We start from the raw sequence: 27,868 nt of genomic DNA, 5'->3' as shown, positions 1-27,868 counted from the left end.
ATTTGACCTAGAAATAGAAAGTATGTGAAATTTGTCATTACCTATTTCTAGGATATCTATGGCTGCCTAAACCATCATGAGTACATTGTAATTACTGCTATTGAAACTTATAGATGAGAATCATGCATTTGCTTTTTTGCTGACCAGCTAAGCAGTGACGTGGAAATCATTATTACACTTCTCAGATTTAATGACATTATCAATATGTTACTGGATGATTCAATGAATTCAGAATCTCCTTGGAAAGGCTAATTACCAATCAGAATATATTTGGTGAAGTAGAAATAGTACAACAATGCTGGTTCCTGGGAAATAAGGACCTAAGGTGAGGATGAATTTCCTTGTCTTGTGCTAGAATTTTGTGTTGTTTCATAATAACATCAAAATAGAGGATCATCAAAATTCTAAATGTTAATTTTCAATATGCTAAAGTTGCAAGTGAAGGGAAACTACTATAAATGAAAGGAAACTACTCTTCATATATGTTGAAAATGTCCATTTTCAAAAATTTGTAATATTTTGCAGTGATGGATTGTTTTCCAAATACTCTTATAAATATTTTTATTTTATAACGGGCTATGCCATATTGAGAGAAAAACAAGAAGCATGTAAAAGGAGCATAGCTTCTCTGTGAGGAGACAGTGAAAAATGATATGATAGGAAAAACTAGAAAAATTGGAGTTATAGTATTAAAAGTCTTTTATGCCACACTAAGAAGTTTTAAATTCATCCAAGAGGGAAAAGGGAACAAATAAAATATTTTAAACAGGAAAATGGTTAGCAAGTTATTTGTATTTCAGAAAGATCAGTGTGGTAGCAGTATGGAGGGTGGCCTCAAAATAAAAAATGAAAGCTAAGCCAAAAAAAAAAAAAAAAAAAAAGCCCAAACCCAACATAGCAACGATTTAGGTGACATGATAAAAAACCTAAACAAAGATGTAGCATGAAGATGAGAAAGGGAGGTTGTTCTTATGAGCTACTTAGCAAATCTAATATCTTGAGCTTTGTTTCAAATATATTGCAGTTTATTAACCAAAATAAGGAATAAAGGAGAAGAAACAGTTTATGAAAGAAGGTCATATAATGGGTAGATTTCAATAAAATGTAAGCCCCATACTAATCAGAAAGAAAAAAATGACAGTAGATACGCAAATGAAAAAGAGAAAGGAATCAAAGTTCATCACTACAGAAAACAACCAAGCCACAAAGATAAACAATGAGAAGGGAAGAAAGAAAAAATAATATATACAAAACAACCAGAAAACAATTAACGAAATCAGAGAGTATGTCTTCAAGTGTTAACAATAACTTTCAGGGTAAACAAGTTAATTTCCCCAATTAAAAAACGTAGACTGACTGAATGGATTAAAAAAGGACTCAATTATTTGCTACCTACAAGAACCTCACTTCACCTGTAAAGACACACATAGACTGAAAATGAAGGGATAGAAAATGATGTTCCATACAAATGGAAACCAAAACTAAACAGAAGTAACTATACTTATTTCAGATAAAACAGACTTCAAATAAAAAAATGTAAAAAGAGACAAAGAAGGCCATTACATAATGATTAAGAAGTATATTAAGGAAGAAGATATAACAATAGCAAATGTATGTGCATCCAGCACCCAAATATATAAAACAAATATTATTTGATCTAAAGGGAGAGATAGACAGCAATATAATAATAGTAAGGGACCTCAAAACTCCACTTTTAGAAATAAACAGAACTTCTAGACAAAATCAATGAAGAAGTATCAAAGTTAAACTGCATTCTAGAGCAAATAAACCTAACAGACGTTTACAGAACATTCCACCCAGTAACTAACAATGTATGTTCTTCTCATTCGCAAATGTAACCGTCTCCAGGATAGATCATAAGTTAGGCCACAAAGCAAGTCTAAACAAATTAAAAAGGATTAAAAACATAGAAAGTATCTTTTCTGACTACAGTGGAATAAAACTAGAAATCAATAACAGAAAGAACTTTGGAAACTATACAAATACATGGAAATTAAGCAACACGCTCTTGAATAACAAATGAGGCAAAGAAAAAATTTAAAAATTTATTGAAACAAATGAAAATGGAAATACAACACACCAAAACCTATGGGATACAGCAAAAGCAGTTCTAAGAAGGAAGTTTACAGCAATAAATATCCGCATCAATAAATTAGAAATATCTTGAATGTAGAGACAGCTTCAAGATGCTGACTAGAGGCATCGGGCACTTGCCTTCTCCAGACAGAAGAAACAAAACTTAACCAAATAGATAATCACATTTCAGATAAAACATCTAGTAGAGAACACCGGAGTTCAACAGAGAAATATCTGAGACACAGAAGGGGAAGAAAGCAAGGGGTTAGCTTGGCCAAGATTGGCTGGGAGCCCATAGGGGCTCCTTTTTGCAGAGAAAGGGTAAGTGGGATACCCTCATTGGCTTACATCCTCACTGTGGACTGCTGCAATCCCAACCATTGGAGAGCTCCTGTACCCACATTAACCCTAAGACTAGTGTGGGTGTTCATCTGGAGACCCAATGAGGGCATTGTACCAGATAGAAAATGCACTGGGTCACACACACTCCTGAGATCTAAGTGGCTACAGCATGGCACCATTGTGAGAGCCTAGCCATCACCATTCTGCATCCTGCTCTGGGAACAACAGCTGTCCCATCTCCACATCCTGGGAACCTCTGTTTATATCCCCTGGTGTCCACCCAGAGGGCTACAGAGGCACAGCATTGGCTGAGCCCAAAGATGCTTGGGGTCCCCTGTACTTTAGTCCAACAGAGTACTATTGCCTGGGGAAAAAAAATGGTGCAGCACACCAAGGAGGTGGCCACTGGGCACAAAGAAGCCAAATTACATGCTTTCCAGAGCTGATGAGCTTTCTATCTGGGGCTTTGATAAGTGACTCCACCTCTAACTGTGTCACATATTGTACTTGGGTTCACAGTGAGAGAGTGGGATCTTTCCCTCTACATGTGCACAGTGCCATAGCAGTTGTTGCCACTGGGAGCCAAGGCAAGCGGGCCTGAGAGCTGTCTGACTGGAGCTGGAAGGAGTGACCACAACCCTGCTGGCAGAGTGGCCTCTGTGCTAGGATTTATGTATAGAGAATGGGATCTCTTTCCTTCTCTGCATTTCACTGCAGCTGCAGCTGCTCTTGCTGCCACTAGGGGCTGGATGGGCAAGAGAGGGCTGCTTGTCTGGGGCTGTGAGTTGCAACCATGTCCCCATTAGCAGTGTGGCCTGTGTTAAAGCTCACTCACAGAGGGTGGGGTTCTTTCTCACTTCTGCATGGTGCTGTTGCAGCTGCTGCCTCCAAGAGCAAATAAGTCTGAGAGCTGCATGTTTGGGTTGTGGGTGGTGACCCTGCCCCCCTGCAGTATGGTCATGTGCTCTGGCTACCAGTAGAGGGTGGGATCCTCATCTCCATCCTCTGCACAGTGCTGAAGCCACTACTGCAGCAGGGAGCTGAAACAAGTGCAACCTAGAACTGGAGACTCCCTGTGCCAATCCTGCCCATGCCAGCAGCACGGGTTCTGTACTCTAGTGCACATCCTCAAATCAGGCTCCTCACACTCACCACTGCAGTCACTGCTGCTGCCAGAGATTAAATGTTCACTTCCCAAAGCCTGAGAGCTGCTTGTAGGAGACTGCTGATAGCAACCTACCCATGCAAACAGCAGGGCCACTATGCTTTCTAGTACAAGCCCTAAGGTCAGGTATCCACACCAACCATCACAGACTGTCTCAACCTGCCTACTACAGCCTATCCCCCTGCACACCATCAGGGGCCTGAGGACAGACACTCCCAAATTGGCACCACATCTCCAAGCCTGAGCACACCACCCAAGGACTTGGTGATTATTCTGTCTATTCCACCACCTATACCATCTATTTTATCCCCCTAGGAACCTGAAGATGGGCCCACTCACCTTGCTACCAACAGCACAAACACACACTCACATGTGCCATCTAGGAGCTTCGGGAGGGGTCTGCCCAGCCAATCACAGCCACTGCCAACACCAGTGAGCACTGCTCAGGAATAAGACAGTCATTTTACCACTGCTACTGCCATGGCCCACACCATGCTGTCTGCACATGAGGCTGAAAACCAGTACACCCACCTGGCTCACCACTGCCATTACCAGCATCTGGGCAAGACACGTGGAGGCCTGATAATTGGCCCAACTGGACAACTAACACTGGTGCCAGCATACACCACCCAGGGGGCTAAAGGACAGGTATACTCAGCCTACTGCTGCAACCACTTGGGCCTGAAGACTGACCTACCTGCAATCCCTTTTCCCAGAAAATCTCCACCATAGCCTCCACTAATGACCCTAAGCCACTGAGGAAATCACAGATACCACTAACATTGTTTGTAGGCAAAGAAATCATATAGAGACTACACTACTGCACACATTCAGAATCAAAGCCAAATGGCCCCAACAAACATCATAGATAAATTTTTAGGAAAAAGCCCTAAACTCAAAAGAAAATTCAAAAAATTCAAAGAAGACATAGATGCATAGATATGTAGGGACACAGAAAACATGAAAGAGCAAGAAATATGACGCCTCCAAAGGAATAAAATAATTCTCCAGCAACAGATCCCAATCAAAAAAATTTCACAAAATCCCAGAAAAAGAATTCAAAATACTGATTTTAAAGGAGCTCAGCAACATACGGGAGAATGCTGAAAAACAATACAAAGAAATCAGAAAAAATAATTCAGGATATGAATGAGAAATTTACCAAAGAGACAAATATTATAAAAAAGACCAAATGGAAATTCTAGAACTGAAGAGTTCATTTAATGAACTACAAAATATATTTGAAAGCTCCAACAATAGATTAAGCAGAAGAAAGAATCTCAGAACTTGAAGACAGGTCTTTTGAAATAACCCAGTCAGACAAAAATGAAAAAACAAAGAATAAAAAAGAATGAATGAAGCCTTCATAACATATGGGACACTATAAAGCAAATGATATATGAATTTTTGGTATCTCAGAAGGTGAGGAGAGGACAAAAGTGTTCAAAAACCTGTTTAGCAAAATAATAGCTGAAAAGTTCCAAAGTCTAGCAAGAGATTTAGACATCATATTAATCTGTTTTCATGCTGCTGATAAAAACATACTTGAGACTGAGAAGAAAAAGACGTTTAATTGGACTTACAGTTCCTCATGGCTGGGGAGGCCTCAGAATCATGGTGGGAGGTGAAAGGCACTTCTTACATGGCGGTGGCAAGAGAAAATGAGAAAGATGCAAAAGCGGACACCCCTGATAAAACCACCAGATCTTGTGAGACTTATTCACTACCACAAAAACAGTATCGGGGAAACTGCACCCATGATTCAAATTATCTTCCACCGGGTCCCTCCCATAACACATGGGAATTATGGGAGTACAATTCAAGATGAGATTTGGGTGGGGACACAGTTAAACTATGTCATTCCACCCCTGGCCCCTCCAAATCTCATGTCCTCACATTTCAAAACCAATCATGCCTTCCCAACAATCTCCCAAAGTCTTAACTCATTTCAGCATTAAACCCAAAAGTCCACAATCCAAAGTCTCATCTGAGACAAGGCAACTCCCTTCCACCTATGAGCCTGTAAAATCAAAAGCAAGCTAGTTACTTCCTTGATACAATGGGGGTACAGGTATTTGGTAAATACAGCAGTTCCAAATGGGAGAAATTGGCCAAAACAAAGGGGTTACAGGGCCCATGCAAGTCTGAAATCCATCTGGGCAGTCAAATTTTAAAGCTCCAAAATGATCTCCTTTGACTCTAGGAATCACATCCAGGTCATGCTGATGCAAGAGGTGGGTTCCCATGGTCTTAGGCAGCTCCTCCCCTGTGGCTTTGCAGGGTACAGCCTTCCTCCCAGCTGCTTTCACGGGCTGGCATTGAGTGTCTGTGGCTTTTCCAGGCACATGGTGCAAGCTGTCAGTGGATCTACCATTCTGGGGTCTGGAGGATGGTATCACTCTTCTCATAGCTCTAGTAGGCCATGCCCCAGTGGGGACTCTGTGTGGGGGCTCCCACAGCACATTACCCTTCTGCACTGTCCTAGCAGAGACTCTCCATGAGTGCCCCGCTCCTGCAGCAAACTTCTGCTTGGGCATTCATGCATTTTCACACATCTTCTGAAATCTAGGCGGAGGTTCCCAAACCCCAGTTCTTGACTTCTGTGCACTCGCAGGTTCAACACCATATGAAAGCTGCCAAGGCTTGGGGCTTGCACCCTCTGAAGCCATTGCCCAAGCTCTACATTGGCCCCTTACAGCCAGGGCTGGAGCAGCTGGGACACAGGGCACCAAGTCCCTAGGCTGCACGTAGTACAGAGACCCTGGGCCTGGCCCACAAAACCATTTTCTCTTAGGTCTCTGGGCCTGTGATGGGAGGGTCTGCTGTGAAGACATCTGACATGCCCTAGAGACATTTTCCCCATTCTCTTGGGAATTAACATTTGGCTCCTTGTTACTTATGTAAATTTCTGCAGCCAGGTTGAATTTCTCCTCAGAAAATGGGTTTTTCTTCTCTATCACATTGTCAGGCTGCAAATTTTCTGAACTTTTATGCTCTGCTTCCCTTATAAAACTGAATGCCTTTAACAGCATCCAAGTCACATCTTAAATGCTTGGCTGCTTAGAAATTTCTTCTGCCAGATACCCTAAATCTTCTCTCTAAAGTTCAAAATTCCACAAATCTCTAGGGCAGGAGCAAAATGCCACCAGTCTCTTTGCTAAAACAAAACAAGAGTCACCTTTGCTCCAGTTCCCAACAAGTTCCTCATCTCCATCTGAGACCACCTCAGTCTGGACCTTATTGTCCATATCACTATCAGGCTTTTGATCAAAGCCATTCAACAAGTCTCTAGGAATTTCCAAACTTTCACACATTTTCCTGCCTTCTTCAAAGCCCTCCAAACTGTTCCAGCCTCTGCCTGTTACCCAATTCCAAAATTGTTTCCACATTTTCAGGTATCTTTTCAGCAACACCCCACTCTTCTGATACCAATTTAGTGTATTAGTCCATTTTCACACTGCTGATAAAGACATATCTGAGACTGGGAAGAAAATGAGGTTTAATTGGACTTACAGTTCCACATGGCTGAGGAGGCCTCAGAATTATGGCGGGAGGTGAAAGGCACTTTTTACATGGCAATGGCAAGAGAAAATGAGGAAGATGCAAAAGCAGAAACTCCTGATAAAACCATCATATCTCGTGAGACTTATTCACTATCATGAGAATAGTATGGGGGAAACTGCCTCTGTGATTCAAATTATCTCCCACTGGGTCCCTCACACAACACATGGGAATTTTGGGAGTACAATTCAAGATGAGATTTGGGTGAGGACACAGCCAAACCATATTGACATGAAGACATAGTGTTAGCGAAGGCACAGTGATCTCCAAATGGAGACAGCACATTGTAGTTAAACTGTCTAAAGACAAGTTTATAAAAACAACAAGAGAAAAGCTTCTAGTTACCTATAAAGTTACCTCCATCAGACTAAGAGCAGATTTCTCATCAGAAACCTTACAGGAAAGGAAGGAATGGGATGATGTGTTCAGAGTGCTAAAAGAAAAAATCCTATCACCTATGGATACTATATCTAAGAAAATTATCCTTCATACAGGATAAATAAAGTCGTTCCCAGAGAAGCAAATTCTGAGGGAATTCATCATCACTAGACTGTTTCTACAAAAAATGCTCAAGGGAGTCCTAAACTTGAAAGGGAAAGGATCAGTCATCATCATGAAAACATAAGTAAGTGTAAAATCACTGGTAAAGCAAACACACAGACGAGGAAGAGAAAGGAGTCAAATAGTACCACAACAGAAAACTACAAGACCCTATGGGCAAATAATAAAAGAAAAAAGAACAAGTAAAGAATATATAAAACAGCCAGAAAACAATGAACAATATGACAGAAAGAAAACTTCAAAAATCAATAATAACCTTGAAAGTAAATGAATTAAAATCTCCACTTAAAAGATTTACACTGGCTGAATAGACACAAAAACATGATTCAACTATATTCTGCTTACAAGAAACTCAACTTATCTGTAAAGAGATACATGGAAAATACAGGTATGGGAAAAGATATTCTATGAAAAAAAAAGCAAAGAAGAGTAGCTGTACTTATATCAGATAAAACAGACTAAGTTAAAAACAGTAAAAATAAAAGATAAAGAATATTGTTATATAATGGTAAAGGGGAATCAGTTCAGCAAGAGAACATAACAATTCTAGGTATATATGCACCCAACACTGGAGCACCCAGATCTATAAAGCAAATTTTACTAAATCTAAAGAGAGACATAGATTCCAATATAATAATAGTGGGATACTTGAACACTCCACTCGGAGCATTAGACAGATCATGTGGACAGAAAATCAGTAAAGAAACATTGAATTTAAATGAACCTAACAGGCATTTACAGAACATTTTCTCCAACAACTACAGAATAGGCATTTTACTTTTTTTTCCTTTTTTATTTTGAGACGGAGTCTCGCTCTGTTGCCCAGGCTGGAGTGCAGTGGCGTGATCTCAGCTCACTGCAAGCTCCGCCTCCTGGGTTTACACCATTCTCCTGCCTCAGCCTCTCGAGTAGCTGGGACTACAGGCACCCATCACCACGCCCAGCTAATTTTTTGTATTTTTAGTAGAGACGGGGTTTCACCATGTTAGCCAGGATGGTGTCAATCTCCTGACCTCGTGATCCACCCGCCTCGGCCTCCCAAAGTGCTGGGATTACAGGCATGAGCCACCACGCCCAGCCCAGAATAGGCATTCTTCTTATCAGCACTTGGAACAGTCTTCAAAATGGGCCACATGTTAAACCACAAAAGATGTCATAACAAATTTTAAAACTGAAGTTATATTAAGTATTTTCTCAACCACTATGGAATAAAACTAGAAATAAATACCAGGGGAACTCTGAAAACCATACAAATACATGGAAACTAAACAAAATTCTACTGAACAACAAATGAGTCAAAGAAGAAAATTTTTTTAATTTAAAAATTTCTTGATACAAATGAAAATGAAAATACAACATACCAAAAGCTGTGGGATACAGCAAAAGAAGTACTTGGCTGGAACTTTGTAGCACAAACAGCTACATAAAAACAAGAGCAACAACAGCAGCAACAACAACCAAAAAAACAAAGATTTTAGATAAACAACTTAAGGCTGTACCTGGAAGAACTAGAAAAGCAACAAGAAACCAAACCCAAAAATAGCAACAAAAAAAGAAAGAAGGAAAGAGAGAAAGACAGAGAGAGAGAAAGACAGAAGAAAGAAAGAAAAAGAAAGAAAGAAAGAAAAAAGGTAAGAGCAGAACTAAATGGAATAAAAACTAAAAGAAATACAGAGAATCAATGAAATACAAGGCTGAGTTTTTGAAAAGATAGATAAAATTGATGAACCACTAGATAGAATAACCAAGAAAAAAAGAGAAAAGACTCTAAGAAACAAAATCAGAAATTAAAAAGGAGACTTACAACTGATGCCAGAGAAATATAAACGATCATCAGAGACTATTATTAACAACTATATGCATATAAAGTGAAAAACCAAGAGGAAATGGAAAAATTCCTGGAGGCATACAACCTACTAAAATTAAATCAGGAAGAATAGAAAACCTGAACAGACTAATAAGTAGTAATATGGAATCCGTAATAAGAAGGCTCTCAGCAAAGAAAATACAAAGACTGATGGATTCACTGCTAAACTCTACTAAATATATAAAGAACTAATACTAATCATCCTCAAACTATTCCAAAAAATTGAAGAAAACTAACTCATTCTACAAGATCAGCATTACTCTGATACAAAAGCCAGGAAAGGATACAAGAAAATAAGAAAACTACAGTAGTCCAATATTCCTGATGAACAGAGGTGCAAAAATCTGCAACAAAATGCTAGCAAACCAAATCCAACTGCACATCAAAAAGATATACACCATGATAAGGTGTGATTTATACCAGGGCTGAAAAGATGGTTCAACATGTGGAAGTCAATAAACATATCACATCAACAGAATGAAGGACAAAATTGATTTGATCATCTCAACAGATGCAGAAAAAGAATTTGATAAAATTCAACACCACTTTATGATAAAAACTCTCAATAAGCTAACCATTGAAGGAACATACCTCAATATAATAAAAGCCGTAATGACAAACCCACAGCTAACATGATACTAAATGGGGAAAAGTTGAAAGTCTTTTCTCTAAGAAGTGTAACAAGGCAAAAATACCCACTTTCACCACTATGATTCAACTAAATACTGGAAGTCTTAGCCAGAGAAATCACAAAGAAATAAAGCACATCTAAGTTGGAAAAGTGAAAGTCAAATTCTATTTTATATTTACATTTAGAAAAACCAAAAGGTTCCACTAAAAAAACTCTTAGAACTAATAAACAAATTCGGGCCAGGCGCGGTGGCTCATGCCTGTAATCCCAGCACTTTGGGAGTCCAAGGAGGGCAGATCATGAAGTCAGGAGATGGAGACCATCCTGGCTAACATGGTGAAATCCTGTCTCTACTAAAAATACAAAAAAAAAAAAAAAAAAAAAAAAAAAATTAGCTAGGTGTGGTAGACAATGCCTGTAGTCCCAGCTACTTGGGAGGCTGAGGCAGGAGAATGGTGTGAACCCAGGAAGTGGAGCTTGCAGTGAGCTGAGATCGTGCCACTGCACTCCAGCCTGGGCGACAGAGCAAGACTCCGTCTCAAAAACAAAAAACAAAAAACAAAAACCCCAAAAAAAACAAATTCAGTTGCAAGATACAAAATAAACATACAAAATTAGTAGTGTTTCTATACACCAATAATGAAATAGCCAAAAAAGCAATCAAGAAGGCAGTTTTATTTTCTATAGCTACAAAGAAATACCTAAGAATAAATTGAGCTAAGGAGGTGAAAGATCTCTATAAGGAAAGCTACAAAACACTGATGAAAGAAATTGTAGATGACACAAATGGAAAAACATCCCATGCTTATGGATTAGAAGAATCAATATCATTAAAATGACCACACTAGCCAAAGCAATCTACAAAGTCAATGGAATCCCTATCATAATACCAATGACATTTTTCAGAGAAATAGAAAAACAATCTTTTATAACCATAAAAGATCCCAAATTGCCAAAGTAATACTGAGCAAAAAGGGCAAAGTTGTAAACATCACACTACCTATCTTCAAAACATATTACAAATCTAGAGTAATCAAAACAGCATGGTATTGGTATAAGAATTGATGCGTATACCACAGGTACAGAATAGAGAATCCAGAAATAAATCCACATATTTACAGCTAACTTATCTTCCTCAAAGCCACCAAGAACCTACATTGGGGAACAAAAACCCTCTTCAATACATAGTTGGAAAACTGGATAACCACAGGCAGGAGAATGAAACTGGAACCCTATTTCTCACCATATGCAAAAATCAACTCCAGATGGATTAAAGACTTTAACATAAAACCTGAAATTATAAAACTACTGCAAAAAACACAGGGAAAGCTCCTCAGGACATTGGTTTAGGCAAAGATTTTATGGCTAAAACCCCAAAAGCATAACTAACAAAAACAAAAATAGACAAATGGGACTATGTTCAACTAAAAGGCTCTGCACAGCAAAATAAACAAGAGTGATGGGATAATCTACAGAATAGAAGAGAATATGTGCAAACTAATCATCCAACAGAAAGCTAATATCCAATATATACAAGGAACTTAAACAACTCAACAGCAAAAACCCCAAACAATCCTATTAAAAAGTGGACAAAGCACAAGAATAAACAGTTCTCAAAAGAAGGCATACAAAAGACCAACAGATATATGAAAAATTGCTCTAAATCACTAATCACATAGAAATGCAAATCAAAACCACCACAGTTAGAATGGCTATTATCTAGGAGAAAAAATAACATATGCTGGCAAGAGTACAGAAAAAAGGAAACTATGTATACACTGTTGGTGAGAATGTAAATTAGTACATTCTCACTACAGTATGGAGATTTCTCAAAAAAGTAAAAACAGAACTACCATAATATCCAGAAATCCCACTGTGGAATATTTTTCCAAAGGAAAAGAAGTTTGAGACAATCCTGGGCAACATGGTGAGACCCTGTCTCTTCAAAAAGTACAGAAATTAGCCAGGCATGGTGGCATGTGCCTGTCACCCCAGCTACTTGGGAGGCTGAGGTAGGAAGATCTCCTGAGTCTGGGGAGTTTGGGGCTGCAGTGAGCCATGATTCTGCCACTGCTGGATCGTGATCCAGCCTGGGTGACAGAGTAGGATCCTGTCTCAAGAAACCCCCCCGCCCCCGCCAAATTAGCAAAGATAAAAAATCAAGCTGTATCCACCAATTGAACACTGGATTAAAAAAAAGTATATATATACATAATAGAATACCAGTCAACCATAAAATAAAGAATGAAATCCTGTCTTTTTTTTTTTTTTTTCTTGAGATGGAGTTTTGGCCTTGTTGCCCAGGCTGGAGTGCAATGGCATGGTCTCAGCTCACTGCAACCTCTGCCTCCCGGGTTCAAGTGATTCTCATGCCTCAGCCTCCAAAGTAGCTGGGATTACAGGCACCCGCCACCACGCCCGGCTAATTTTTGTCCTGATCTCACGTGATCCACCTGCCTTGGCCTCCCAAAGTACTGGGATTACAGGCATGAGCCACTGCACCTGGCTGAAATCCTGATCTTTTGCAGTAACATGGATGGAGATAGAAGTCATTATGTTAAGCAAAATAAGCCGGCCACAGAAAGGCAAACACTGCATGTTCTCACTCATATGTGGGAGTTAAAAAACTTGATCACATGGACATAGAGAATAGAATGATGAATATGAGAGACTGGGAAGAGTGGGTGGGTGAGAGGGGGTTATGAGAATAAATTGGTTAATGGGTAAAAACATACAGTAGGATGGAAGAAATTCTAATGTTTCATAGCAGATTAGGTTGACTATACTTAGTAACAATATTTAGTATATTTAATTAAAACAAGTTTACACGTTGACCCTTATGGGTTAATTAGAATAAATCTGTACAAGTTAAAATTGTATTAAGGACCAAATGGATAATGACCAGTACATACACAGGTTCTCTCAAAGCAGTAATTCCTAGTTCTATCGTAAGATCTTTCCAAAGCAAAAACCTAATTACTGAAATAATTCAAAAATTCTAATCTGTAGAGAAAAGCAATTATCCTAGAGGGTCAAGCCATACAATGTCACACCTAAACATTAGTCTTAAGTCATTTTCCCACATTCATATAGTTTCAAAACATGGTAAATATCCTACATATTGAAAAGTATTAAATGACCTAATATTCAAAATATCTTAGAAATACCATCCTTTAGTTCAGCAGTCCCCAATCTTTTTGGCACCAGTGAGTGATCTCGTGGGAGACAACTTTTCCACAGACTGAGGAAGGATGGGGAGATGGTTTCAGAATGATTCAAATGCATTACACTTACTGTGCACTTTATTTCTATTATTATTACATTGCAATGTATAATGAAATAATTATACAAGTCACCATAATGTAGAATTGGTGGGAGCCTTGAGCTTGTTTTCCTTCAACCAGACTGTCCCATCTGGGGGTGATGGGAGACAGTGACAGATCATCAGGCATTTGATTCTCATAAGGAGCACATGTGTAGTTCACAATAGGGTTCACGCTCCTATAAGACTCTAATGCCACCACTGATCTGACAGGAGGCAGAGCTCAGATGGTAATGTAAACAATGGGGAGTGGCTGTAAATACAGATGAAGCTTTGCTCTCTGGCCCTCTGTTCACCTCCTGTTGTGTGGCCTGGTTTGGGTTGGAGGCCCCTGCTTTAGTTAACATACCCTTAAATTTTGTGTTAACATTGGTTTCACCCTGATTTAGTCCATACATGCCAATATACAAACTATCAAAGTACATTGGAGCAACTCATGTTTGTATTTTTGCAATTCTTCCATGTGTATGATATAGAAATGAAAATAAAATTTTTCTTCTAATATAACCATGTTTTCAAATAGGTTAGTTTCCTTACATAGCATTTTCTCATATTTACCACACAAGCATCATGGACTGATTTTTTTTTCCAATGAAATGCTATCTAGTGACTTCCTTAATGAGTACAACTTAAAAAAAAAAACTTAGAAACTTGAGCCATTTCTCAAAAATAAGCATATTTAGTTTTCAGTTTTAGTTACTTGTGGCTGCCTATAAAAGATCTCAAATGACTGAGCCCTAAAGCCAGATTCATTCCTATATATACTCAGCCTGTTGTCTGCAGGGAAGTCACAAGACTTTACTGAATGCCCTGTCACAAAACTAAATGACCCTCAAAAATTAACAAGAGTTTTATACTTAGAATTCTCAGTCAGTTCATGTCAGTTGGTTATCTTTTAATAGTTGTCATACAAAAAGGCTTACAGACCACACATTATTTCAAAGAAGCCGGAGAACGTAGCACGATGTAGACTGAGATTAAAATTAACTTTTGGTAAAACAAGAGAGTGAGTACTTTTTGTAACATTTTGTCTAACATAAAAATGCATAACTTCCACAAAACCCACAAACTGAAAAGACAGTCTGGTAAATTAAAGATTTGTATAAACTATGCACAAAACCCATGGTATTTGGGAAAACTGGAAAGGTTTCTACAAGTAACAGTTTTAAAAATATAACTTTGTTCTACTAGCAATTACACAAAACATACATGCACTAATTAAAAATACACTACAACCCTGTCTGGAAATGCAGCTTAACATTTTCCAAATGGATTTTGCCCCACATTTACTATATAATGTGGCTGTTATTACTGCACAGGGACAGTTAGTGATACTGTCTAATTACCTTTAAACAAAGATATAGGGATTTTCTCCCTAAAAACAAGTTTTCAACATCAAAACTTATGCTTATAAAAATTTTAAAACTTTCAGCAGTCTAAATATGTCAAATGAAAACTTTACAAACTTCTCAAGTGCTCTCTACATTCCAGGTATGTCAACCTTGCTATCTAATGTAGAATCCATCAGAGATATTTCCGTCTCTCTCTCTCATCACTGGATGGCTTTTTCTTAGTGCTGGCCTCATGGCTGTCTGCTTTCTTCATTGCTCTCTCCATTGTGTTGTGGTTAATTACTGCCTTGTATCCATTCCTTTTCTAGCCTTTTTTTTTTTTTTTTCTTTGGTGGAGTCTCATTCTGTCACCAGGCTGGAGTGCAGTGGCGCGATCTTGGCTCACTGCAACCTCCGCCTCCTGGGTTCAAGTGATTTCTCCTGCCTCAGACTCCCAAGTAGCTGGGACTACAGGTGTCTGCCACCATGCCCAGCTATTTTTTTTTTTTTTGTATTTTTAGTAGAGACAGGGTTTCACCATGTTGGCCAGGATGATCTCGATCTCTTGACCTCCTGATCCGCCCGTCTTGGCCTCCCAAAGTGCTGGGATTACAGGGTGACACCGCCCCCGGCCCTTTTCTAGCTTTTTGTTTGGCCCTTAATCTTTGGTTTTATTTGCTTCCTCATGTTGTCTTTGTTCAGCAAGAGATTTATTCAGCACTTTATGTGACTGTGGAATCTCCTTCACCAACCAAAAACATGTTCTTAAACTTGTTATACAACACTGAAGACTTTTCTACGATAACCTGACAAACTTTTTTCAGTGTTTTTTCAGTGCAGTAGTCATCTCCGTCCCTTTTTATTTTATACTTTAAGTTCTAGGGTACATGCGCACAATGTGCAGGTTTGTTACATATGTATACATGTGCCATGTTGGTTTGCTGTACCTATCAACTCGACATTTACATTAGGTATTTCTCCTAATGCTATCCCTCTCCCAGCCTCCCACCCCATGACAGGCCCCAGTGTGTGATGTTCCCCACCCTGTGTCCATGTGTTCTCATTGTTGAACTCCCACGTATGAGTGAGAACTTGCAGTGATTGGTTTTCTGTCCTTGTGATAGTTTGCTGAGAATGATGGTTTACAGCTTCATCCATGTCCCTGCAAAGGACATGAACTCATCATTTTTTATGGCTGCATAGTATTTCATGGTGTATATGTGCCACATTTTCTTAATCCAGTCTATCACTGATGGACATTTGGATTGGTTCCAAGTCTTTGCTATTGTGAATAGTGCCGTAATAAACGTATGTGTGCATGTGTCTTTATAGTAGCATGATTTACAACCCTTTGGGTATATACCCAGTAATGGGATCACTGGGTCAAATGGTATTTCTAGTTCTAGATCCTTGAGGAATCGCCATGCTGTCTTCCACAATGGTTGAACTAATTTACATTCCCACCAACAGTGTAAAAGCGTTCCTATTTTTCCACAACCTCTCCAGCATCTGTTGTTTCCTGACTTTTTAATGATCGCCATTCTAACTGGTGTGAGATGGTATCTCATTGTGGTTTTGATAGTCATCTCTGTTTCTGAGCTTGTTGCATTGTATTCTGAAGTGAAGCAAATACATTCAAGGCCTCAATGTACTATGCCACATTTTAAAAGAGAATAAATTTGTTTCACTTCTCTATGATACCTTATTTTGTCCTTATATTATGAATTTATTATTACATATTATCCTTTTGAATAATATGTATGTAAAATTAAGCTTCTATTGTATATAAATCACAGAATCACGTATATCTTTGTAGTTCCCAGGCAGAAATAATCAACTGGAGGAATAGTTGAATAATTGAAGACAATAATGGAATAGTGCACCATAGTTTTCCTTTTACATGGAAAAAAATAAAGATTAGAGAAATACAAAGCTATGAAATATATGACTGAGAAATTAAGGAAAAAATAAATTAGTAATATTCTCATTTAAAGATTTAATAGTAAATGTTGCTTTTATAAAAGCTATAGGTTGTCCAAGATGTTGCACTGAAAATAAAAGAATGGCTTTATCTGCATTCAATAAGCAGAGTTATTCTCCACCTAAGATAATATATTTATACCTCAAGGATCAGTTTAAATGCTGCCTCCAATTAAAGCATTTTCAAATCTCTGTATCAGGATTTATGTTTTCTTTTTCTGAATACAACAATGGAGTTCAAATCTTCATTTTAACTTGTACCTGGATAATTTATTTATGTCAACTCCTAATTAGATTATAAAATAATTAAGACGAGGATTTCTATCTCTACAAACTCTATGCATAGTTCTTCACGTTTTAGATTGAGCTGTGTGAAATTGTTATTCAACCATTTTCAACCTTACAAAAATGCAAATTTTATATATTTCAATCATAATAACTAAGTTTGCCAAATTGTGAAAATTATATTCACCTTTTGAAAACTGTATGTAAAACCCAAACATCTAATCATATTTTTTCTAAATAAAGAAAAACTTCACCATAATAGTGACAATACAAAAAACATTCTTTTGAATTTCTTCCTCAAATATTTTCTCCAGGAAAGTCACTAAATATTTTTGTTATCTGCTTTTAAATTTGCTAATAAAAAAAGGAATACATTTCTTTAGTTAGTAAATATATGCAAATTTAAAGTTCCTTTGCTTAGATATATGAGTTGGATTTTATAACATTAAATTTGGGAGGTAGATAGGTAAAAAAATAGATACAGATACACTTGATACCTTAATAAGTTGTCAGTATAAAAAAAGTAGTATAATCTGCTATCGTGATCACAGTAAACTTTTTAGACCACATATTCATGCACATTTGTAAACTTGTATAAAGGGAAATTCAACACTGTCTTTTAGCAGGGCTTTCTCTTTCTTAATATACTTTTCATAATTTCTTATTTATTTATTATATCATGGATAAATGAATTGCTTTTCTCATAAGTGAATTCATCTTATATACCTTAACATATAAAACATATAGGCTCCAAAGAGCTAGTCAGTTTGACAAACAAGAAGAATTCAAAATAAAAACAAAAGGCGGGAGCATTCATTAGAAAACCAGTGACTTCACTTACCATTTGAAAGATAGCTTTTCATAAAAGTTTTGGAGTAATGTATCTCAGCAAATCTTTTCTGTAAAGCCAAGAGAGACTGACAGTTTAACATTATCCTTTGCTTTAGAAAAGAAGCCAAAGTATATTTAAGTTTTGCTCATCTGGGTTGCTAAGAAACCGAATTAATTTTCTACCAGATTCAAGTCAGAGTAGAAAAAGAAAAGTAAAACTAGGGCCTCTGGTTGTTGCCTAAAACCTAGCAACAAAGCAATAACTCTCATGCTTTTATTTCCAAAGGCTGAAAATCAGCACAACAAGCTCAATACTCAGTAAATACACAGAAAGAGAGCATATGAATAATTGAACTCCAATTCAGTTTTACTAAGTCTTGAGAACTCACCTTTTGTAATTGTTTAGTAATCTGCTTTATAAAGTGATATGAGTTTGACATGTGATATATGATATGATTCTGAGAGGCAGTTTTCACGTTGGGCTTAAGAAGGTTGACTTAATTTCTTCAAAGGACATTTTTTAAAACAAATAAAGATTACAAGTTCTTTCTAATCTATGGCTCAACCTACAGATTTTAATTTTCTTTTTGTTTCCTTTTTCTTTTTTTCAGAAACACAGTCATGCTCTGTCGCCTAGGCTGGTCTCAAACACCTAGCTTCAAGCAATCCTCCCACCTCAGCCTCCCAAATTGATGGGATTACAGGTGTATTCCTCCTTTTTATTAATGAAACCCTACACTCAATAGATACATATTTCTTGGTAAGTTAAAAAAACTTTTTAAAATAGAAAACTTCAAATATAATGGGTGCAGCACACCAACATGGCACATGTATAGATGTGTAACAAACCTGCACACTGTGCACATGTACCCTAAAACTTAACGTATAATTAAAAAAAAAAGAAAGAAAACTTTAAATATATACAAAAGTAGACATTGTGTAATGAATCCCCCATGTAACCATCATCCAGTTTAAAAAATTACCTTTTATGGCTAATCTTATTTCACACACTTGCCTCAAATATATCTCCAACTTTTTCCCCTTCCCATATTGTTTTGAAGCATCATGATATTTTATCAGTAATTATATCAGAATGTTACCCCCAAAAGATAAGAACATTTTTATTTTTAAAACATAAGCACCATTATGACATCTAAAAAATGAACATCAATTCACTGGTAATTGAATATCCACAATTCAACTTTCCAATTACCTCATAAATCCCATAAATAATTTTTTTCTTTTGTGTTTCCTTCTTTTTTAATTAATTAATTAATTAATTAATTTTTATTATTATACTTTAAGTTTTAGGGTACATGTGCACATTGTGCAGGTTAGTTACATACGTATACATGTGCCATGCTGGTGTGCTGCACCCACTAACTCGTCATCTAGCATTAGGTATATCTCCCAATGCTATCCCTCCCCCCTCCCCCCACCCCACAACAGTCCCCAGAGTGTGATGTTACCCTTCCTGTGTCCATGTCATCTCATTGTTCAATTCCCACCTATGAGTGAGAATATGTGGTGTTTGGTTTTTTGTTCTTTCGATAGTTTACTGAGAATGATGATTTCCAGTTTCATCCATGTCCCTACAAAGGACATGAACTCATCATTTTTTATGGCTGCATAGTATTCCATGGTGTATATGTGCCACATTTTCTTAATCCAGTCTATCATTGTTGGACATTTGGGTTGGTTCCAAGTCTTTGCTATTGTGAATAATGCCGCAATAAACATACATGTGCATGTGTCTTTATAGCAGCATGATTTATAGTCCTTTGGGTATATACCCAGTAATGGGATGGCTGGGTCAAATGGTATTTCCAGTTCTAGATCCCTGAGGAATCGCCACACTGACTCCCACAAGGGTTGAACTAGTTTACAGTCCCACCAACAATGTAAAAGTGTTCCTATTTCTCCACATCCTCTCCAGCACCTGTTGTTTCCTGACTTTTTAATGATTGCCATTCTAACTGGTGTGAGATGGTATCTCATTGTGGTTTTGATTTGCATTTCTCTGATGGCCAGTGATGGTGAGCATTTTTTCATGTGTTTTTTGGCTGCATAAATGTCTTCTTTTGAGAAGTGTCTGTTCCTGTCCTTCACCCACTTTTTGATGCGGTTGTTTTTTTTTTTCTTGTAAATTTGTTTGAGTTCATTGTAGATTCTGGATATTAGCCCTTTGTCAGATGAGTAGGTTGTGAAAATTTTCTCCCATTTTGTAGGTTGCCTGTTCACTCTGATGGTAGTTTCTTTTGCTGTGCAGAAGCTCTTCAGTTTAATTAGATCCCATTTGTCAATTTTGGCTTTTGTTGCCATTGCTTTTGGTGTTTTAGACATGAAGTCCTTGCCCATGCCTATGTCCTGAATGGTGATGCCTAGGTTTTATTCTAGGGTTTTTATGGTTTTAGGTCTAATGTTTAAGTCTTTAATCCATCTTGAATTGATTTTCGTATAAGGTGTAAGGAAGGGATCCAGTTTCAGCTTTCTACATATGGCTAGCCAGTTTTCCCAGCACCATTTATTAAATAGGGAATCCTTTTGCCATTGCTTGTTTTTCTCAGGTTTGTCAAAGATCAGATAGTTGTAGATATGTGGCATTATTTCTGAGGGCTCTGTTCTGTTCCATTGATCTATATCTCTGTTTTGGTACCAGTACCATGCTGTTTTGGTTACTGTAGCCTTGTAGTATAGTTTGAAGTCAGGTAGTGTGATGCCTCCAGCTTTGTTCTTTTGGCTTAGGATTGACTTGGCGATGCGGGCTCTTTTTTGGTTCCATATGAACTTTAAAGTAGTTTTTTCCAATTCTGTGAAGAAAGGCATTGGTAGCTTGATGGGGATGGCATTGAATCTGTAAATTACCTTGGGCAGTATGGCCATTTTCATGATATTGATTCTTCCTACCCATGAGCATGAAATGTTCTTCCATTTGTTTGTATCCTCTTTTATTTCCTTGAGCAGCGGTTTGTAGTTCTCCTTGAAGAGGTCCTTCACATCCCTTGTAAGTTGGATTCCTAGGTATTTTATTCTCTTTGAAGCAATTGTGAATGGGAGTTCACTCATGATTTAGCTCTCTGTTTGTCTGTTGTTGGTGTACAGGAATGCTTGTGATTTTTGCATATTGATTTTGTATCCTGAGACTTTGCTGAAGTTGCTTATCAGCTTAAGGAGATTTTGGGCTGAGACAATGGGGTTTTCTAGATATACAATCATGTCATCTGCAAACAGGGACAATTTGACTTCCTCTTTTCCTAATTGAATACTCTTTATTTCCTTCTCCTGCCTAATTGCCCTGGCCAGAACTTCCAACACTATGTTGAATAGGAGTGGTGAGAGAGGGCATCCCTGTCTTGTGCCAGTTTTCAAAGGGAATGCTTCCAGTTTTTGCCCATTCAGTATGATATTGACTGTGGGTTTGTCATAGATAGCTCTTATTATTTTGAAATATGTCCCATCAATACCTAATTTATTGAGAGTTTTTAGCATGAAGGGTTGTTGAATTTTGTCAGAGGCCTTTTCTGCATCTATTGAGATAATCATGTGGTTCTTGTCTTTGGCTCTGTTTATATGCTGGATTACATTTATTGATTTGCATATATTGAACCAGCCTTGCATCCCAGGGATGAAGCCCACTTGATCATGGTGGATAAGCTTTTTGATGTGCTGCTGGATTCGGTTTGCCAGTATTTTATTGAGGATTTTTGCATCAATGTTCATCAAGGATATTGGTCTAAAATTCTCTTTTTTGGTTGTGTCTCTGCCAGGCTTTGGTATCAGAATGATGCTGGCCTCATAAAATGAGTTAGGGAGGATTCCCTCTTTTTCTATTGATTGGAATAGTTTCAGAAGGAATTGTACCAATTCCTCCTTGTAACTCTGGTAGAATTCGGCTGTGAATCCATCTGGTCCTGGACTGTTTTTGGTTGGTAAGCTATTGATTATTGCCACAATTTCAGATCCTGTTATTGGTCTATTCAGAGATTCAACTTCTTCCTGGTTTAGTCTTGGGAGAGTGTATGTGTCAAGGAATTTATCCATTTCTTCTAGATTTTCTAGTTTATTTGCGTAGAGGTGTTTGTAGTATTCTCTGATGGTAGTTGGTATTTCTGTGGGATCAGTGGTGATATCCCCTTTATCATTTTTTATTGCATCTATTTGATTATTCTCTCTTTTTTTCTTTATTAGTCTTGCTAGCGGTCTATCAATTTTGTTGATCCTTTCAAAAAACAAGCTCCTGGATTCATTAATTTTTTGAAGGGTTTTTTGTGTCTCTATTTCCTTCAGTTCTGCTCTGATTTTAGTTATTTCTTGCCTTCTGCTAGCTTTTGAATTTGTTTGCTCTTGCTTTTCTATTTCTTTTAATTGTGATGTTAGGGTGTCAATTTTGGATCTTTCCTGCTTTCTCTTGTGGGCATTTAGTGCTATAAATCTCCCTCTACACAGTGCTTTGAATGCGTCCCAGAGATTCTGGTATGTTGTGTCTTTGTTCTCGTTGGTTTCAAAGAACATCTTTATTTCTGCCTTCATTTCGTTATGTACCCAGTAGTCATTCAGGAGCAGGTGGTTCAGTTTCCATGTAGTTGAGCGGTTTTGAGTGAGATTCTTAATCCTGAGTTCTAGTTTGATTGCACTGTGGTCTGAGAGACAGTTTGTTATAATTTCTGTTCTTTTACATTTGCTGAGGAGAGCTTTACTTCCAACTATGTGGTCAATTTTGGAATAGGTGTGGTGTGGTGCTGAAAAAAATGTATATTCTGTTGATTTGGGGTGGAGAGTTCTGTAGATGTCTATTAGGTCCGCTTGGTGCAGAGCTGAGTTCAATTCCTGGGTATCCTTGTTGACTTTCTGTCTCATTGATCTGTCTAATATTGACAGTGGGGTGTTAAAGTCTCCCATTATTAATGTGTGGGAGTCTAAGTCTCTTTGTAGGTCACTCAGGACTTGCTTTATGAATCTGGGTGCTCCTGTATTGGGTGCATATATATTTAGGATAGTTAGCTCTTCTTGTTGAATTGATCCCTTTACCATTATGTAATGGCCTTCTTTGTCTCTTTTGATCTTTGTTGGTTTAAAGTCTGTTTTATCAGAGACTAGGATTGCAACCCTGCCTTCTTTTGTTTTCCATTTGCTTGGTAGATCTTCCTCCATCCTTTTATTTTGAGCCTATGTGTGTCTCTGCACGTGAGTGTGCTGAATACAGCACACTGATGGGTCTTGACTCTTTATCCAATTTGCCAGTCTGTGTCTTTTAATTGGAGCATTTAGTCCATTTACATTTAAAGTTAATAGCGTTATGTGTGAATTCGATCCTGTCATTATGATGTTAGCTGGTGATTTTGCTCGTTAGTTGATGCAGTTTCTTCCTAGTCTTGATGGTCGTTACATTTTGGCATGATTTTGCAGTGGCTGGTACCGGTTGTTCCTTTCCATGTTTAGCGCTTCCTTCAGGAGCTCTTTTAGGGCAGGCCTGGTGGTGACAAAATCTCTCAGCATTTGCTTGTCTGTAAAGTATTTTATTTCTCCTTCACTTATGAAGCTTAGTTTGGCTGGATATGAAATTCTGGGTTGAAAATTCTTTTCTTTAAGAATGTTGAATATTGGCCCCCACTCTCTTCTGGCTTGTAGGGTTTCTGCCGAGAGATCCGCTGTAAGTCTGATGGGCTTCCCTTTGAGGGTAACCCAACCTTTCTCTCTGGCTGCCCTTAACATTTTTTCCTTCATTTCAACTTTGGTGAATCTGACAATTATGTGTCTTGGAGTTGCTCTTCTCGAGGAGTATCTTTGTGGCGTTCTCTGTATTTCCTGAATCTGAACGTTGGCCTGCCTTGCTAGATTGGGGAAATTCTCCTGGATAATATCCTGCAGAGTGTTTCCAACTTGGTTCCATTCTCCCCATCACTTTCAGGTACACCAATCAGACGTAGATTTGGTCTTTTCACATAGTCCCGTATTTCTTGGAGGTTTTGCTCGTTTCTTTTTATTCTTTTTTCTCTAAACTTTCCTTCTCCCTTCATTTCATTCATTTCATCTTCCATTGCTGATACGCTTTCTTCCAGTTGATCGCATGAGCTCCTGAGGCTTCTGCATTCTTCACGTAGTTCTTGAGCCTTGGTTTTCAGCTCCATCAGCTCCTTTAAGCACTTCTCTGTATTGGTTATTCTAGTTATACATTCTTCTAAATTTTTTTCAAAGTTTTCAACTTCTTTGCCTTTGGTTTGAATGTCCACCTGTAGCTCAGAGTAATTTGATCGTCTGAAGCCTTCTTCTCTCAGCTCGTCAAAGTCATTCTCCATCCAGCTTTGTTCCGTTGCTGGTGAGGAGCTGCGTTCCTTTGGAGGAGGAGAGGCGCTCTGATTTTTAGAGTTTCCAGTTTTTCTGTTCTGTTTTTTCCCCATCTTTGTTGTTTTATCTGCTTTTGGTCTTTGATGATGGTGATGTACAGATGGGTTTTTGGTGTGGATGTCCTTTCTGTTTGTTAGTTTTCCTTCTAACAGAGAGGACCCTCAGCTGCAGGTCTGTTGGAGTACCCTGCAGTGTGAGGTGTCAGTGTGCCCCTGCTGGGGGGTGCCTCCCAGTTAGGCTGCTCGGCGGTCAGGGGTCAGGGACCCACTTGAGGAGGCAGTCTGCCCGTTCTCAGATCTCTAGCTGCGTGCTGGGAGAACCACTGCTCTCTTCAAAGCTGTCAGACAGGGACATTTAAGTCTGCAGAGGTTACTGCTGTCTTTTTGTTTGTCTGTGCCCTGCCCCCAGAGGTGGAGCCTACACAGGCAGGCAGGCATCCTTGAGCTGTGGTGGGCTCCACCCAGTTCGAGCTTCCAGGCTGCTTTGTTTACCTAAGCAAGCCTGGGCAATGGCGGGCGCCCCTCCCCCAGCCTCGCTGCCGCCTTGCAGTTTGATCTCAGACTGCTGTGCTAGCAACCAGCGAGACTCGGTGGGGTAGGACCCTCCGAGCCAGGTGCGGGATATAATCTCGTGGTGCGCCGTTTTTTAAGCCCGTCAGAAAAGCGCAGTATTCGCGTGGGAGTGACCCGATTTTCCAGGTGCATCCGACACCCCTTTCTTTGACTGGGAAAGGGAACTCCCTGACCCCTTGCGCTTCCCAAGTGAGGCAATGCCTCGCCCTGCTTCGGCTCGCGCACGGTGCGCGCACCCACTGGCCTGCGCCCACTGTCTGGCACTCCCTAGTGAGATGAATCCGGTACCTCAGATGGAAATGCAGAAATCACCCGTCTTCTGCGTCGCTCACGCTGGGAGCTGTAGACCAGAGCTGTTCCTATTCAGCCATCTTGGCTCCTCCCCCACCCCCATAAAAAATTTTGATTTTTTTCTTTACAGTTTATTTGATTTGGGCTAGTTATTTACTCTTCTTTGGTCCAAAATCTCCTACGACTTGGGTATTAACTTCTCTTCTAATATTTTTCTAACGGAATATAAAATTTCCTAGACAAAGATCCATAATGGCTGGAGTCTTTCTTTTAACTGTTCATTTTATTTAAAGTGAAAGTTTGCCACCAGGTGGCAGTAAATTACTTATAATTTTGTCTTAGTTTATAAACTAAGAAGCCAAAATTTTTTCTGTATTATTTTCCCTGATGTTCAATTTTAAGGTGTTTTTATTTCTAATGAAAACGGCAGTAAAGTTGAATTGATTAAATCTCTTATAGTTTTGGAAATAGAATTAACCTATCTTTATGCTATCTGATTTATGCCTCATTGTTTTTTGCATAGAGATACATATGGTTCTTTATCAAAAGCATATATACAAATACCTACTTATGTTTAGTTCACTGTTATTAGTTGTTTGGGGTACAAAAATAGATTATGACTCCAGATTTCAAGTAAATTATAAGTAATTGGCTAGAAAAGATACAAACCTATAAGAATACATCACGAGATAAGGTGCTAAATGCCAAGTGATTTGTCCTGACGGTTACTCTCATGAGAAATTAGTGAGAGGAAGGTCTCTGAAGCTTGAGAATGTCTCCAAAGATTTCTTAGAGCATCTGAGATCATTACTAACCCTTGATGACAGTAGAGTACTTAATAAAAGGGGAGAAGAAGGGAAAGGAGTTTGGATGGATGAACAGCATAAGCAACATTCTGGAATTTTCTTTAATGCTCTCATGAATGCATTCTTGGAATTTTCTAATATGTAAACATTATTTTGTAGCCAACTGACTTCAATTATATGTAGAACCATCCAAAAGTCTCCTTTCAGGTAGGTAATTCTGAATGTATATTTCTGAATTTCCAAATTAGAAATTTAGAGTTAGAAATTTTGAGTTTCTCAGCCAGGCATGGTGGCTCACCCTGTATTCCCAGCACTTTGGGAGGCCGAGGGCGGCGGATCACGAGGTCAGGAGATCGAGACCATCCTGGCTAACACGGTGAAACCTCGTCTCTACTAAAAATACAAAAAATTAGCTAGGTGTGGTGGTGGGCACCTGTAGTTGCACTTACTCTGGAGGCTGAGGCAAGAGAATGGCGTGAACCCGGGAGGCGGAGCTTGCAGTGAGCCGAGATCACGCCACTGCAGTCTGGCTTGGGCGAAAGAGCGAGACTCTGTCTCAAAAAAAAAAAAATTTTTTTTTTGAGTTTCTCAGCTCCACAAATTTGGGAACGCAACAAGTTGTGGCAAATGAAAACCTCAACACTCAGATTTCTGTATTTCTAGGCATTAAGGAACATGAACGCTTTTAAGTAAGTTATTTAAATTACATATGTTTGTATAAATGGAATAACTTAAAATTTACTGTGGTAATAATTTTTTCATATAACAGATAATTGCAACTTGAAATATTCTATAAGTTAAAAAAGAAGTAAAATAGGCTTTAAATAGTGTTCCGAAAAAGAAAATAAAAACAAGAGACTTTCTTTACTTGGAAAGAATAAATAATATCAACTAATGCTATAATGTAGCTAAACAGTCTAACTCCTATTTTGTCTCTTTCTCTTTCAAAGGGGATTTCCAAACTGGAAATAACCAACACAACTAGGTAAGAATTGAAGCTTAAGAAAGGTGAGAGGATAATAAAATAATATATTTACATAAATTCAGGTTCATAAAGCCATTTTAATTACATATCAGCACAATAAGACGACTGGCAGTGGGAAATGAGCTGGCACCCTTTGGAAACCTATTGGGAAGGTGAGGTGCTTTAAGACTGGACATTGGAGATTAGACATGCCTGAATTTAATCCTTGAAAGAGCTGTGCAAAACAGCCACTTTGTGGCCACCATCTGACATGTCACACAGTATGGGATAGGGAATAGACTTTCATGAGTAACAAATTTACAGTGTAAGATGAGGAAAAAAAATGAGTGTGTTTGTATGGTCTAATCCTTTTAATATCCCCCGGATGAATGACCAGGCCCAGGACACTCTGTTGGACACATGGTGAGTGAACATTTTGGGTGGTAAGAATTCCTCCTCTTGACATTCTGCTTTACCACAGAGCAAGCCTGAGAGCAATTTTATCAATGGGAGAAGACGGGCAGAACAGACTAACAGGTTATCTGGGCACCATCTTTACTGAGTTTGGATATCAACTGTGCGTGGAGGTGTTGTTTGGGAAAGTTGTCTATCGGTACCTGGTGACTTTGGGGACCTGTGTGAAGTTGCATTCCTCTTTTTCAAGGGAAAGGGCTAACAGTTCAGTGGTAGGTTGAGTTTGAAAGCAGCCTTACCACTAGGAGGAGGTAGCAGCCCCAAATTCTAATTTTCTCAGTGTTGAGGCAGCCAAAGGTGAGCTCTCAATGTCATTTTAGGACAGTCATGCTTATTGCACCACAGAACCTCAATAAATTCTAGAATATGTATTTCTAAACAGATGATCAGGTATTGCTGTAGGGAAATAGAGGTCAATTCACAGGAGATTTGTTTACAAAGTA

General features: G+C 38.5%; 1 protein-coding gene across 2 annotated transcripts in view; it reads right to left on the bottom strand.

Annotated features, from left to right (window-relative positions):
* Positions 1 to 26,014, bottom strand: part of C6H7orf78 (chromosome 6 C7orf78 homolog) — a 45,354-nt gene extending 19,340 nt beyond the window's left edge. The window contains exons 1-2 of one of the 2 annotated variants that reach the window (XM_055115716.1): positions 25,851 to 26,014; positions 17,984 to 18,041 (exon numbers count right to left, since the gene is read on the bottom strand). In XM_055115716.1, coding sequence (XP_054971691.1) covers positions 17,984 to 17,986 — 3 coding nt within the window. In that variant the 5' untranslated portion in view covers positions 17,987 to 18,041; positions 25,851 to 26,014. Of the gene's footprint in view, positions 1 to 17,983; positions 18,117 to 25,850 lie in introns of those variants that run through there. The other variant, XM_034963724.2, reaches the window with a different exon arrangement.
* Positions 26,015 to 27,868: the final 1,854 nt, after the last annotated feature.

The sequence above is a fragment of the Pan paniscus genome, chromosome 6 (genome assembly GCF_029289425.2).
Source record: "Pan paniscus chromosome 6, NHGRI_mPanPan1-v2.0_pri, whole genome shotgun sequence".
In the NCBI taxonomy this organism is placed as follows: Eukaryota; Metazoa; Chordata; class Mammalia; order Primates; family Hominidae; genus Pan; species Pan paniscus.
The sequence above is the reverse complement of the archived record's forward strand: the minus strand, read 5'-3'. Positions and strand labels throughout refer to the sequence as shown.